At 42.4% G+C, this 15,874-nt stretch overlaps 1 protein-coding gene and 1 long non-coding RNA gene across 3 annotated transcripts in view; one reads left to right on the top strand and one right to left on the bottom strand.

The window, feature by feature from the left end:
* Window positions 1-235: 235 nt before the first annotated feature.
* The window catches only part of LOC108942033 (uncharacterized), a 30,889-nt gene continuing 15,250 nt past the window's right edge, over window positions 236-15,874 (bottom strand). The window contains exon 3 of the long non-coding RNA XR_001966677.1: window positions 236-268. This is a non-coding gene — a long non-coding RNA (uncharacterized LOC108942033). The remainder of the gene's footprint in view (window positions 269-15,874) is intronic.
* LOC108942032 (AN1-type zinc finger protein 6-like) lies at window positions 8,309-14,359 on the top strand. Of its 2 annotated transcripts, none has more exons than XM_018765061.2 (6): window positions 8,309-8,502; window positions 10,871-11,028; window positions 11,836-11,950; window positions 12,440-12,543; window positions 13,822-13,938; window positions 14,080-14,359. In XM_018765061.2, exons 1-6 carry the CDS (start codon window positions 8,372-8,374, stop codon window positions 14,226-14,228), a joined length of 774 nt encoding a protein of 257 aa, XP_018620577.2. In that variant the 5' UTR covers window positions 8,309-8,371; the 3' UTR covers window positions 14,229-14,359. The 2 variants fall into 2 exon arrangements, with proteins under 2 accessions (XP_018620577.2, XP_018620578.1); XM_018765062.1 differs by lacking the exon at window positions 8,309-8,502 and adding an exon at window positions 9,308-9,457.

Genomic DNA, 15,874 nt, shown 5'->3' with positions numbered 1-15,874 from the left:
AAAGCATACATGTTAACAGCTAACAGACTGTTCAGGGTGCAGCGCTAACAAACTGTGTTCAGGGTGCAGTGCTAACAGACTGTGTTCAGGTCGCAGTGATAACAGCTAACAGACAGCGTTCAGGCCAAAGTCCTGACCAGGTGTTTGTGTATTTTAGGAGTATGTTTTTTGTATGTAACACCTGGCGACACACCAACAACCAGGTTTATCCTGTTGTGCAGAGTGTGCACAGGGGCAGGGATCTTCGTTCGCTTGCCCAGGGAATTACCTAAAAAAGCACATTAGAAAGAATTTAGTAGGCCAATCTCTGAACTGAAAATCTAGTTCATCCATGAATTTTAATTCTTAATCAGGCTTCCGTATTCAAATTCTAGTACCACCCACTTGCCACTCGTGTTGCATTAGCTGCGATAAAGACTTAAGGGAAAAACAGTCTGTAAATTTGTCCTCAACCTTCACCAGGCGGCCGAGGAATCAACAACCTGGCGTCATTTTCAGATTCTGCTTCTTCTCAGGTGTGAAGCAGGGTGGGAGGTGCCGCAGGCAGCAGATAGCAGAGTGTGAACTGTGATCACACTGTCACCGCTGCCGAAGCGCGACACTGGCTGCTGCATATTTTGTTCTGTCTCGACCATTTTCTGAGCTACAGTCTTCTGTTGTGATCTTGGCACGCGTAGATTTACATCTTAAAGCATACGGGGGATCTGCTGACGTCACCGTAACCAGTCCCTCCAAGCTGTAAATGTGGCTGTCGTCCCCCCTCGATTCTATGACCGACAGGAGGAGGCCGCATGCTGAGTGCTGTGCGCTTGGCTGCCCACTCTTAATGAATCATGTCCTGGGTCCCACAGTGTTTGATTAAACAGAAAACTTTGGCTCGCTTGGACATAAAACCTGGAGAGGACAGGAGCTATATTGAACCTTCTGCTCTTTCACAATTTTTGGTTCCCTAGCAAGCTATCTATAAATAGTATCTGCTGGCTGGTGTTTCCCCCTTTTTCAGACTGAAATCGTAGGAAGCTGTAGTCGTCACGGCTGTATTTTCCTTTCATTATAATGCTGGCAACAATGGCAAACAGGGTGAGCTCTTTAGTGAGGAGTAAAAATAATAACGTCAATAAGCAGTTATTGAGAAGTGAACTAAAAACAATAGCTCAATAAAAACAGTAGTAAACATTTTGTTCAGATGTTGTTTTGTTTGTTAACCTGTGATGTGAATTTGCATTTGTTTTTAGCAAATAGTTTAGCTTTATAACCTAGCTAACAGTATATGGCTGCCAACCTGACATGGATACTATAAACATGTAGAGATACTTTATACGAGGAAGATGTAGGTTATCTCATTAAGACAGGAGAATTTACTGAGGACCCTCTACTGAAGAACTGTTCAATTTCACACTAATGTAAAATCTATAGTTACTCTCATATTCCTACTTATGTAATATTTTTTCTGATTTGTCAGTTGTCTTTCTATCACTAACCACATAGCACTGATCTTAAATTTGCTAATGGAAGTGTCTTCTATTTCCTCTGTATCTGAATAGCTTTGCTGGTAGGTGGTCTCTGAAGTTCTGGGTGGTAAAGCGCATTAATGAACAGCAAACATGCCGGTGTGTGCAGTGGTCCACAAACCAGACACCCTACACCATCAACGGCTCGTGACATGAAATCCATCAGAAAACTGCTGTTGTGCACACCCTGCATTACCAGCAGCACTTGGGTGTAACTGCTGCTGCCTGGAAGAGAACAGGGAGATGCAGGAGGGTGGAGCCTTGAATGAGCTTTGAGACTGAAGCAGACAGAATGCAGAAGACAGGCATCCAAGTGCCAGTGAGATTCCGGCTTCCTGACAGCCCTGAATAGCATAGCTTTCAAAACAGAGGATGAATGGAAAGGTTCAATTTCAGCTGACAGCAAAAATGCGCATCTGAAACAACATTAATGGAAACATACAGCAAAATCCCACCAGAAGCACAATATCAACAGAAAACACAAACAGTCTCTCAGATCTGTGGATTGTGGTCCCTTCACTGTAGCTGGCTATAACACTGCTATTTGCTCACAGAGGCCTTGAAGCAGAAGATCACAGATCTCCTAAAGCTTGGGATGGATAAATACATTTAGTTTGGTCCACTAGTAACTTGTAGCATGAGTCACTACTGACAGTCTAATAGGAATTACAGAGTCAGTTGATGGAGTGGAGGCAGGTACAGTTTGGTTACTGGAATCAGAAAGCTGGAGGACAACTGGGGTTCTAGGATTAGTTGCAATTAGATGTTACATGCTTTATGAGGGATCTCAGAGCTGTTTCATCATTCGTTGTCTTCTTGTTTAAGTGGTCTCTATTTTGATGTGCTGTGGATGATCTAAAAGCAGTTGATAAGGGCCAAAATAAATAAATGGTGGGTTCCACCAATGGTCTTTGGGTCCTAGACCATGCAAATGATGGAGTCCTTCACAGGGAAGTCCTGGTAAGCATGGTCCTCATCGAGCCATGGTGTTGGGAGGCCACTGAGACTTACTCCCCAAAAACAGCCTCTGTTAGCAGAGGTATGAGGTCCAGTTTTATTTTGTTGGATAACAATATTCACGGAACACTTGTTACACAACCAGTAGGGGTGAAATCCATGTCCAATTAAAGTAGGTTCACTTAGACTGGGTCCCGGAGGGATGCGGTGAGCGCCTGTGACTAGAGCAACCCTCCCATACCAGGAGTGGACGCCCCAGAGTCCTGACACAGTGTGCTAGAAACCTCACTGTAGTGAAGCACGAACATCAGTCTTCTAGATTTCACATGCTGTATTGGCAGTCACAAAGGGGGGTAGCTGAGAGTGTAGTGATTACAGCGGTTGCCTTTGGATTTAAAGGTTCCTGGTTTGATTCTCACCTACTAATGTAGTGCCTTTAAGTAAGATACTGAGGAATTTAGGGTCTGGCTGGTAGGTAGTGGTAGTGGTTAGGGACATCGCTGTTGAACTTGAAGGTGACTGGTATGAATCCCGTTATAGGAGGATCTTCTGTATCAAGGTACTCATTCTGAATTGCTTCAGTAAAAGAACAGTTGTAACAAAGGGATTAAAAAAAAACGGTAAGCTGCTTTAAAGAAATGTATCAGATGAAAGTATCACCTATGGGAGATGGTATTAAGTCTAGATTCTTCAATGACTGGACTGCATAGAAGCACCCACAGCTCCAGTTCTCAGACTGATAGTCTTCCAAAGGAGCTATAGCTGTTAACTGTTGTTGCTCTTGTGTCTCGGAATTTCACCTTGAGTTTCAAGTGGTTCACAGGAGGAATGAAAAAGTAACATGTGTGACAAATTTAGTAATTAGAGCACCCTGATGGACAGCTATCTGGTCCCGGTTTGCGCAATGTCTGAAACCAGTATGAGACTGAAACATCTCTTCGCCAATCTCACTCATTTTGAGTTTTTAATGCATTATCCATCCCAAAACTTTTTATTCCATCAATGGAAAATGATGCATTAGTGATATTAGGGGTCTTTGTGACGCCACAGTAATTATCTAAGTGTTTCAAAAGAAACAGGTATTAATGCTGCCCCTACGGACCGTACTTAATGTAATAAAACATGGTGCAATAGAAATGCATCAGCACGGTCACTTTGAGGGCCGGAGTTTCCCAGACTCCTCCAGTCACAGGTAACCATCACCTTTACTGCTTCCACACAGCACTTTATAGCAAGAGTTGGCACAGTCAGCGTGAGACACAAGAGCAAAGACCACTCACTTTCAGAGACCACCCACGGAGCAGTATGTGGCATAATGGTTACACCCTGGCACCTTAGGACTCAAATGGTCAGGTTCAAATCCCACTTCATACTGTAGTACCCTTAAGCAAGGTACTTATACTGTTCTAGTAAAAATTGCAAAGCTGTATAAATGTAAAAGTCACTTTAGAGAAAAGTGTGTGCTAAATTTATACAGTTAACCCTTTAACAATGTGGGGTTAGGGGTTCCAACCCCTCGCACAGTTGAAAATCTGCATATAACTTTTGACTCCCCAAAAACTGAACTACTAATACTGCTGAGGGGAAGCCTTACTGATAACATAAACAGTCAATTGACACATATTTTGTATGTTATATGTATTATTTACTGTATTCTTACAATAAAGTAGGCCAGAGGAAAGAAAATGAGAAAATACATTTACAGTACTGTATTTATCGATACCGTAAGTTTACATCGTCTGTTTACAAGATGAATCTTCTGTTTGTCTGTCTCTTTCAGAACCTACATCAATATTGTCTTATATGATAGAAAACACTGTCGATGTTATACGTATTATGTGTATATTTTATGGTAGTAAATGATAGATTAGTATCTACATATATTTTATGCATTCATGACATGCCTAACTTTTTCTTAATTTTTTCGATATTTAAAGGGTACGCGGTTCGTCTGCGAGTTTTTTCAAATTGTAGCAAATCTCCAAAAAATTTTCCAATATATTTACTGAAAAGCTGCGTATAAGTCAACCCACGCAGTTCAAAACCCATGTTATTCAAGGGTCAACTGTATACTGAAACCTGTCTCCTTGTGCTTCAACTGTGACGATTGACTGGAGCAGCTGATAGTGTAGTGGTTTGTTCAATGTTGCTGCTGCCTTTCAATCCAAAGGTTGTTGGTTTGAATCTCACCTATTGCTGTAATACCCTTAAGCAAGGTATTTACCCTGAATTGCACTGGTAAATTTACCCAGCTGTATAAATGGGTAAATAATGGCAATTAGCTTAACATGATAAGTTGCTTTGGAGAAAAATGTCACCAGAATGAATAAATGATCAGTGGAAGTGTGGGATAGCATACACAGAGATGCCCATTGAGGGTGCCATCATTAACTGTTCCTGGGAATGTTGTCCATATTCCGGTTTGGTGAACTCACCCGGGGCTGGACCTGGAATAATGATCTGCTGAACTGTTGTGCAATACTGTGTCTGTTTTAGTCTTCCCAAAAAGCTGCAGGCAGAGTTCCCAGCCATGCAGCCCAGTTGCACCCTCAGATGTGCCCTCCTATAGAGACAAAAGCACTTTGAAGGCTGCTTGGTATTCTGCATCTATCTCCATGTGTGCCCTTAGCTAAAGGAGCTCTGCCTAAGGCCAATTACTGCATACTTCTGCTGCACCACTTAAGTAACCTTAGGCCTCCTGGTGTCAGCCAGCATGCGGCAGTGCCGTGTCTCCCAAAGGGGGCGTAATTGCCAAGATCTCTTAACGGCAGCACTGCAGGCACTTTGGTCTCCCTTCACGGACCACCGTTCCCACATCATTATTCATTTTCACTCTACCTTTTCCTCGCTCTCAAAATCCACCCTTTTAAAAAAGGCAGGACAAGTGCTTTCAAGTACTTTGCATGACAATATAGCCTTTGTTTTTAGACATATAAAGGCAAGCGTCCATCTTGTCAAGCGCTTGTGTTTTGTCACATGTTTAAATCTGAATGTAACAATTATTCAGTTATTGTCCACGCGGGGATCTTTTTACCTTGGAAACCCACCTTGGAAATCTCATTCAAACTCTTTGTTTCCACTTTGCTGCAAACATGTAAGATACCAAATTTTATAGGACGTGATTTCGTTTGATATGACAACTGGGAGAAACCTCCTCTAATCATCTGGTCCATATTCCTAAGGAAGAGATACAGCACAGACACTGGGAAGTGGTCCCCAGAGACCGTGACCAGCACTACAGATGGCTGTGTAATAGGAGTGGCTTCTCCGTGGACCACTAACACTGCAAGCAATAGCAATGGCAGATTTGCTGATCCGAGGCTTATGCACACACCAGCAAGAATCCCATAGCAAGAAGCCTTACAGTGCAAGATTGTTGGAAGGTAAATTAGGTATGTAGGTCACCCCCCCCACCCACACACACACACACACACACACACACACACACAAAGTGGAGTGGTTCTTCTGGTACTGTCCAGCCTGGCATTATTTTATAAACGTGGCCTGAGAAAGGTTCTTCTCTGCAACTTCAGACAATTTTGAGGTTTGCGGTAGAACAAGTTCTCATAAATAAAGAAATTAACAGTAATCAAGCATGTTTATTCACATTATATTCATTCAACTTGTTGATCACTTGAACTTGAACTTCATTTGGCTGATGCTTTTCTCCCAAGCAATTTACAATGTTAAAGTTACAATTACTTATCCATTTACACAGCTGGGCAATTTTACTCAAGCAATTCTTTTTTTCAGGATACATTGCACAAAGGTATTGGAAGTGAGACTCAAACCTGCAACCTTCAACCAGCTCTAACCACTACACTCCCACCTACCCCACTACTTAGAGCTACAATTAGCTTTATTCTTTGGAGTAGATAGTTCTTAGAAACTGTGGTTCCTCTACAAAACCACAAACAGCTTCCATGAGGCATCACTACAACAACCAGGTGTGGTGACCTTTTTAAAGAGAGTATGGCCTCTAAGTAAAAGCTAAACAAAGGTGAACGTGCATATAAGAGTGAGAAAAAGTAAAAACGAGGTGCTCCAGAGAAGATTCAGGGTCATCGGCGTTTACATCAGCCTGAGATGAACCCATATGGAACAGCTGTGTGAAGAAATTATGCTTTGAGCTGCCTGCCTGTCTGTGTGACACTCTCAATCCATCTTTCACCTTTTTGCAGAAAGCTCTCTTCAGGACTGCCTAATAAGGACCCAGGTTGGGGGTCTCCCTTTAATTACTCCCCCCCACATGCACCCTGCGCCACAAAAAGCACAGAAAGCCTTATGTGAAGAAATTAATTTCCAAATTAGTGGAAGGGAAGGTGTAATTTTCTTTCTAAATCGGGCGTTTGGAACTCCAGTTCTCGAGGGTCATCAGGATCTTAGCTACCCTCTAATGAGCTTTTAGACGTACACCTGGAGGAACAATCTGATCGCAAAATTAGCAATCCGGATAATCACTTCATTTAAACATGACAAAGCAAAACGAAAATCCTGGGAGTGCTCAGCCCTTGAAAGTTAACTAGCAGCCAAAAGCACGGCCGTGACAGAAGGAGCGAACCCAGAACAAAACCCCTTCTCCCTCATTTCATTTTTTTGTTTTATGTGACAGATGAATACATGTGTTTCTGTCCATTACCAAATACAAGGCTTTCCATCTGAAGAGTTTTAAGATGAAGATACAGTACCTTAGATTTATTTATTTATTTAGCAGACGGTTTGGTCCAAAGCAACATCTAATGAGCTCTATGCAGCTGATAAGCCCATACACCTTATTCACCAAGGTGACTTACACTACTACATACACTACTTACAATGGGTCACTCATCCATACATCAGTGGAACACACAAACTGTCTGTCTGTCACTCACACACTATGGACAAACCCGAACAGCATGACTTTGGACTGTGGGAGGAAACCAGAGCACCTGGAGGAAACCAATGCAGACACAGGGAGAACATGCAAACTCTACACAGACTGAGCGGGGATCGAACCCATGTCCTCTCACACTACCCAAGCACTGTTCGCTGTGCCACCATGCCACCTGCATCCCGCCCAATCCTTCTGGGGATGTTATCATTTCTGTGATGGACTGCTGTTCTGTCCATGGTGTACTCTGGCTAACCTAGTGCCCTTTACACTAAGACTTTCGACCTCACTTAGACAAGCTGCCTAACAATACTGAGTGACTGATAGTGTCACTGTCACTTTTGTACCACGTTGCAACTCAAGATAATCGAGACACTCACACCCTGAAAATAGTGTTACAGCGCCCCCTGATGGGGACTATGTGTCACACGTCTTCTTTTACATTGGGCCCACACTGGTAGGAAGTATAAGGTGGATTGTCACTGAGAGGGTATGGATTCAAACTATATGCGATAGTTTGTGACTTTTTTTAATAGAATCCACAGCGGAATTTAAACGCGTTTTCCTCTCAGGCTCGTTTTAGTGAAAAAGAGAAGTGCAGCAGTCGGGGAAGCGGTATAAGATGATCGCAGTGGCTGTGACGTCAGCTGCTAGAAGCCCCAACCTGAGACAGAGGGGGTCAAGGGCTCTGTGGCACTTTCTGGCCGGACCAGCGGACGTTGCAGAGTTTGAGGGACACATAATGTCTTCACCTTGAGGTGCTGTGTGTCGCGTGAGGCACCACTAGGGGGCTCTGCTGCACCTGGGAGCTGATAAGATGTGTGAAAGAACGGGCTTGTGTGTGCGCCCTTGAGGAGGAAACATTAAAACTGCGTGCAAGTGTGCATTTGAAACACGGTGTAGTGGGTGCAGATATTACACTTCCAACCTACTGACTTTATTATAAGGTTTATGGTTGAAAGTTTTCAACAGTGCATACAGAGAATACAGAAATACCGAGTTTCCCTTCCGGGCGTGCGTGACGTCACCGATAATGGGAGGGGGGGCACACAAAGTAACATACAGTATCGGCAGGGTGGGGGCCGGCAGCAGGCCGGACTGGACCGGACCGGACCGGAGCAGGCTCCGTACACACAAACAAGCCCAGTGTGAAAGGTGCTACATGTAAGTATTGTTCGTGTCAGCCTTTTTCCACACGGGTTCGGCGACAAAACTCACTCTGTACTTCAGAACTTCACGGAATCTTACACATGATTTCTGAAGTATCGAAAGTCTCATACTCGAACTGTGTACCATGATGTACTTTCATTCCGGTTTTGTTGTCTTTGTCCGTGGCGTTGCTACTTCAGGTTGTTTCTGGTCTGTCTCTGTGTGCCGGAGGAGGAGGACAGGTCGGGTTCTGCTTCCCGCAGAACACTCGACCTGCTGCACGAACTTGCACTTTTCCTGTATATTTCAGACTGATAGGAAAACTGCGTTCATACTCGATAAAACGTTTTACATCGAACTGAATGCTTGATAAGGGAGTTTGACACATTGTCATGACATGGATGTAAATCAAAAGAGGTTGTGCAACACACAGCAGTTTTAGCTGTATCTCATCTGCTAACCGCGATCATATTTGCCATCATCTTCAGTATTTTTAACGAGTTTCAGTTGTGAGCGGTGTCAGTGAAAATGAAAGTTTTAAGCACTTAACTGAAGTGTAATAGGTACAACATTTTAATAATTGAGCACATACATTATGATTACGTAATGCTTGTCTAACAACACACACACACACATTTTTTGAACCGCTTGTCCCACAGTGCAACTTAAGTAATGATTCCTGATAAAATATTAGGCTTTACCTTTAAGATACTGTAGCAAGGTTTTTTTAAAGGGTTCCCTTTACTTCAACCTACCTTGTTGCATGAAAATTTTTTACTAATGATTGACGTTTCACTTCATCAATGATGGGTGTCGCGGGCGTGGCGTTCAGCGATACCAGCCAATAATGACGAGGTGGGCGTTTACCTCAGGAGACACGCCTTTTTTAAAGCTGAAATTGTTTAGTTGTGTATGGCAGTGAGTGAATAGCAGAGGAGGAGAAAGAGGAAATTGGGAGACAAATTCATAGGTAGGTCCAGCTTTAAAACATTTTGTCAAGGTGTCGGCAGCAGTTTCTGAGTCGTACCTCAAAGTGACACTTCCTAACTCATATAAGCCGAGTGGCAATATTATATTGAATATATTTGTGTTGTTTCTCGCCGAACAGAAAAGAACACTTACGGAATTGAGACAGATGAGATAGATACCTCAACAAGTCAAGTAATCAAAATCTTTCAGTAATTATAAAACTTCAACGCATTTGCTTCTCGTGTTTTTCTTATCTAAAAAATGTGACTCATCTGGAGTGCTATGCACCGGCTTATCCGTTTTCCTGGTAGCTAACAAGTTAGTGTTGTAGCTTGCCTAGCTACAGACAGGCTAGTAGTTGTAATTTAAACAATTACATAGGTTTTCATTTGTCTAACTTATTTCGGGGGGGCGGGGGGAATATTGTGGATGCTGTCAGTCAGTGTATATAATTTATTGACTATCTGAACACGAGCGGACCGAGATGGCGGTGAGCGCATCTAGTGATGTCTTCTCTTGTTCATGTTTTACAACGGAGAATTCCACTCAAGCCGTCCTTCCACATTTTGACAATGACACGTACGTTTTTTTTTTTTTTTTTCTTTTTTTTTTTTTCTTTTAAAATAACGTCTCATGATCTTGCAACTTCATCGGTGGTCTTTTTCTTCTCGCATACTCGGGAGTCGCGCGCTATGGTGCGAGGCCGGTGCGCTCGCGGACTGACCGCGGAGCATCGGCGGCGCGAGGACGCTGGACGGTCGTTAACTTTTAGTTACCTGTCGTCTTGCTGCTGGTATGATACTATCAGTTGTGTCTAGGCGTAGTGTAGCTGGCGATCGCTTTACGGTCATTTGCATTAAACGCGTCAGACTTGGTCTACTTTTGCATGACTTCGGGAAAATAGGGGATTTTCATTCGAGTTCAGCCGCAGCTGAGCTGGGTGCTATACTGAGTCATTTGTCCCGTTTCCATTTCAAGCAGCTGCTTTTGCAAAGGCAGGGTCGCGTGGTCCGGAGCCTATCCTGCAAACAGGGCGTGAGGCACGGTACACCCCGGGATGCCAGTGCTGCACATCACAGGGCAATGACACTGGCATGCACTCATTTACCCCGTGCGGGCTACAATATTACATCACTGGCTATTTAATCTCGGACATAAATGGTGCAGACAGAGGAGCACTATTGTAGTACTATATTCTTGTTGTTAACTGGCTGACCCACATGGGGTCCAGTTGCCCTCATGGGGCTGGGGCTCAGCTGCTGGTTTGCATGAGTCCATTTGGCTCCCATGTTGTTAGTACAGCTGGCCCTGCACGCTCATTCCCACAGTGCCTCCACCTGTTGTAACGCGTCCTCGTATCGAGCAGTGTTGTCTCCTCCTCTGCTTATTGTCTCCTCTCTGTGGTTTTTTGCAGGAGGGACATGGCTCAGGAGACCAACCAGACCCAGGGGCCCATGCTCTGTACCACAGGTTGTGGTTTCTATGGAAACCCTCGAACCAATGGGATGTGCTCAGTGTGTTACAAGGACTATTTACAGAGGCAAAACAACAATGGAAGAGTTAGTCCTTCAGGTAATTCTTGAGATAATGGTGTCCATTAGGTTAATTGGTCCATTAACTAAATTGGGGTGTCCAACTTTACTTGGCCCAGGCCTCAGTCATTGTTGTGAACTCGTCCAGAGGCTGCTCAAAAAAATTATAGCGACATAATTTTTTTCAATTTAGATGTTTAGGATTATTTTATTTTTGCACTGTGTTCAAGTGTAACTGTTTCCTTGATTCAGCAGAAGTCATCATGTATACGGTAGGTGTAGTATATATTGACAATCTTACAAATGTTCTTGTAAATCACATTACGTGAAACAGCAGACCACATGCAGCCCCTGAGCTGCGCAGTGAACGTCCCAAAACAAAATGTTTCTTTTGAATATCCATTCACGGTATACACTCCGGTAACAAAGTTCAAGTAGTTTGTTACTTTTATAGTTCCTGCATCACCAACTGGCCTGTATTCAGGACCGCACGTCGCAGTAGTTCTGGTCTCTAATTCTTTGAAGGGCTTAGCATGTCCCTTTAAAGTTTTTCATTAAGGTCTTGCGGGCACTCCATACAACAATGAGAAGGGTGTATTTCTCTCCTATAAATATTTAAATATAATGCTTGGCTGTACAGTAGTAGTGATGATTAAAACTTCAGTGGTTTCAAATGTATTCACTAATGTCATATACCGAGGAGAGGTGTAGGTTTCAGTATATTCAGTTTTAGCAGTTCCAGTACATGTTCTGCTTCTTACTGTTAGCATTTAAAAATATAACTTTTGGGTCACAAGGCATGTTCAGTCATGGCTGTTCCCTCAATGCTCTCCCTGTGTCATTACAGCCTCCTCTGGGGTCTGTACTGTAGGAGAGTCCCTGCCCATGCAGTTCTCGGACAGTGGTGTCGTACTTCTGGCTCCAGCCTCCTCCACAATAGGCGGCACTCAGGAGCCCAGCAGGTACTTTGTTTGCTTTGTCCTAAAAAAGACATCTCTGCCCTTTTTTGTCAAAATTTGTCTGTTGTACTATGTGCATCCCTGGGTTTAACGACCAGGAAGGACTTCCAAAGTGGCTCTTGCTATGGACTAATTCTCATTGTGGTTGGTCCACTTGACTGCTCTTAGGAGTTGTTTAATTCTAAATTTGAAACTTTTGGTCGTATTCCATCATCAGCCTGGCCTTTTTCACCCACTCCAGAGTACTGTTCGATTCAGAAATCTTGGAGCGCGTGTGTGTGCGCGCGCGTGTGCGCGCGCGTATATATGTTTGTCTTACAGGTGCGTCACAGCAGCCAAGTGCAGTTCTGCCTGTTCTAGTGTTGCTATGCTGTAATATTTCTGCTCTTCCATATTTCCACACTAGTTAAACATGAGCAATATTTGCTAAATGATTGTCCTGTTATTGTAGCCACCCACTTATTTAAAGGAATCCCTCTGGATTGTTTTTAGTGTTGTATCAAGCCAGACTCTGTTATCACAAGCATCAGTAGCACATTCAGAAGAGGAAGAATCTGCGGTGGACAAGGCAGGGCTGAAAACGGATCAGTTGCAGGGTACAGTGTTTTGTTTTTTTTTAATAAATTTAAACTTTCACTTAAATGTTTTTGTTTGCACTAAATGTATACCTAGTAAAATGGTTAAAAAGGTCAGCTTGTGTCTGTACATGATGCAGTGTGTCATGTTGTAGAGATATGCTGACCGTGTACCTATAGGTGGGTCCTGAGCATGGACACGCTGTCATGGAAACGGGCTTCTCAGCTTGGATATGATCCCTCCCCTTAGTGTTCCAGGCACTGTCATTTGACATCAGAATTTGACAGTGTCTTTGTTTACTTGTTTTTAAGGATTTAACTTGAAGAAAGGTAACCCTAGACTGTTTTTTTGTTAGCTATCCTATATGTCTTGCAGTTAGTTAAATTATGCTTTTTCTTAACCATTTGAAAGCATTTTAGAGTTGGGGCAAAAATTATAATTTGCACTTTCAATGTGGAGTATGTTGTGAAGAGGTACCAGTCCTTAGCAAATCCCCTACACCCCACGGGCTATGTGCTGCGTTGTTTCCTTTCACCCATGATACCTATTCATGAGGGTGTATATTTGTGTGCTTCTTAGTTTCTTTTGCTGGAGTATGTATTTATTTTAATGGTCCACCGGAGTGCTATGGCAGTTTCATCTTATTTTGGTGTGGGAATGCTCCCTGAAGTGGTTGCTGCGCTTGTCACTGTCTCTGTACTGAGTCTCTTTGCACACTCTACTGAAGGCACACGTCCGCGTGTGTTTTCATGGAAAGTAGGTCCAGTGGAGAGCAATGCGAGGTGTACAGTAGTTGACGAGCAGGATGGGGGTTCTGTGGAGCAGGCCTGCGGGCCTCCTAGCTCAGGACCTCTCTGTGAAGCAGTTGCAAACGGTTTAGTAGAGAACAGAAAAGTGAGAGGCAAAAGGAAACGCAGGAACACAGAGCAACCACTAGATGGCACACATGGTGAGTGCAGAGAAGTCCTGTTTTGCTTCCCTTCATGGTTTCACAGCTGATTTTCAGTTTTTAAAAAGTAAATATTACAGGGTAACATAACATGGGTGCTTTTCATGTGTTTAAATTACATTTTAAGGTCTTTAAGTGAAAGGGCTAAATATTTTGATTAGATTTGGTTTGTTATTAAGAGTTATCTTAGTTGTCGTGACATTGAAACTGTCATATGAGAGCTGCAGACTGAAGTGAAAATGGCAGTGTTTGTTCTTGTTTCAGCTCTTCTTTGAAAGAGCACACACTACCAGTAAATGTATGTGTCTGTCTGGAAGCACCTGAATGTAGGCTCTTCCTCTGCCTGCAGCGCCAGTACCAGATGACTCTGATCGACCCATTGTGGAAGACCAGGACCCATCCCCCAATAGACCAAAGAAGCAGAAGAACCGTTGCTTTGTGTGTCGAAAGAAAGTTGGCCTCACAGGTGCAACACTCTTTGGCTTTATGTTCTGTTTTTCTCAGGGTTATCAGAAACCCAAAGTTACAACAATGCAGAAAAACGGAAAAAAATCTAGTTGATGTGCTCATAAAGTTTGTCCCAATGCACGTCCCTTTCTGTGGTTAGGCTTTGACTGCAGGTGTGGGAATGTGTTCTGCGGCATTCACCGATACACAGACATGCACGAGTGCACCTTCGATTACAAGGCAGAAGCTGCTGAGAAGATCCGGAAGGAGAATCCTGTAGTCATCGCTGAGAAAATCCATAAGATATGAAGGTTGTCAGCATGATGGAATTCTTTTTTCTTTAGTTTTGTTCAAGTCTGCCATTTTGCATTTGTCAGGCTGTTATTTTCTTTTCACTTTGATTTAAGTCCTCTATGAGAAATCTGAGCAATAGCCTGAAGTTTCCCACCCTTAAATCATGCATGTCACCTGAAATGTGTATTTGAAGATAACTGAACATGTCGCCTTTTGCAGTTTTCACTTTCTTTTTGAATGTCGTGAATTAAAATCTAATCAGATTTTAGGATTTATGGAATTATGCCATTTTAATTTTAATCAGTGTTTTCATCACAGTAAGGTGAGGAAATAGGACTAACTTTCTGTGATGTTTGTAAGATTGCATGCTGTACTTATAAGTTCCCAATCTTTGTACCGTGTATATAGTTTATTCCTATATTGCAGCACGATTTTTTATAGTGTTTTTTAAAGCACTAATATGTATTTATCACTGAATGTACTCAGATGTGTGTTTTGCTCTGTATTAACAAAGATTTTGCATACTTGCTGTGTATGTTCTAGAGGTGTGTGTGTGTGTGTGTGTGTGTGTGTGTGTGTGTGTGTGTGTGTGTGTGTGTGTGGGAGGGAGGGAGGGAGCAGAAAGTAGCCTGTTGAAGTTTCATTGCTGCCTGTGAGTTATATTGGGAGATTTTTCATTTATATAAATGCACAAATTAAGTATACCCTGAAAGAATTGTGCTGTATTTATGTTAGTTTATTCATTGTCATAACTTTGAACCCAATAAAGTTAAAAATTTGAATTTTTACCCCTTAATTTTCTGAAAGATAATGATTAATGTGATCCTGTGGTTTTGATCAATATTCTTTGATAATCTTTTAGTTTTCCTGTTTTATTTTTGTGTAATCATTGGGTTTAAGTCCCTTCATCTTTTTCTTGAGAAAATCCCAATCTTATTTCTGAATAAAATAAGAAAATCCAGGTATGTATACAGAGGGCTGTTTTGTTAGTCCATATAATCTGCTTGGCAGTCTACTGAAAACATTTCTTAAAGCAGGGATTTGACTGGCAGTCCAGCCTTTTAAATAAAGTTTAAGTGGGCTTTTTGGATTTTATATTTAAATAAAAGGTGTTACAGTTGGTAGCTACAGTTTGAGGTAGACTTGAGTCCAATTCACAAAGACTTTTTGGGTATTTTGAGTCAACTGGTGACTTTTAATCGCTTGTTGTGTGTGTTTCAAGGGTGTACCCTGTGCTGTTTCCAGGATAGGCTCTGGACCACTGCGACCCTATATTGGACATGCGGGTAATTATAATGAATGGGTGGTTCGGAATGATAAATATGAGGTATTCACAGATATGTAAACACTTCATAATGGGCCACAAAAACCAAAATGAAATAGTTACTGCCTTAAGTGTTTTCCCGTTCACCTAGTAATTAATTGAAAATGGATTTTACTACTTTGGGAAGAGAGGGTGGCTGTTGTCACAGGTGGTAGAACCTGTTGCTCATATAAATAGCAGTGAGACAGTTGAATGAAGTCATTTACATTAATTAAATGTCTAATTTCCTTTTTCAAAGAAAAATGTGATTTAAGTCTTTAGCTACAAAAAAGTCAAACCTTTTAAGAAGCATTTGTAGCAAGCTCTCAGAAATTGGTCTTCTGTGCTCTGTGTATGT

This window comes from Scleropages formosus, chromosome 7 (assembly GCF_900964775.1).
Source record: "Scleropages formosus chromosome 7, fSclFor1.1, whole genome shotgun sequence".
In the NCBI taxonomy this organism is placed as follows: Eukaryota; Metazoa; Chordata; class Actinopteri; order Osteoglossiformes; family Osteoglossidae; genus Scleropages; species Scleropages formosus.
This window is presented reverse-complemented; position numbering and strand designations above follow the sequence as displayed.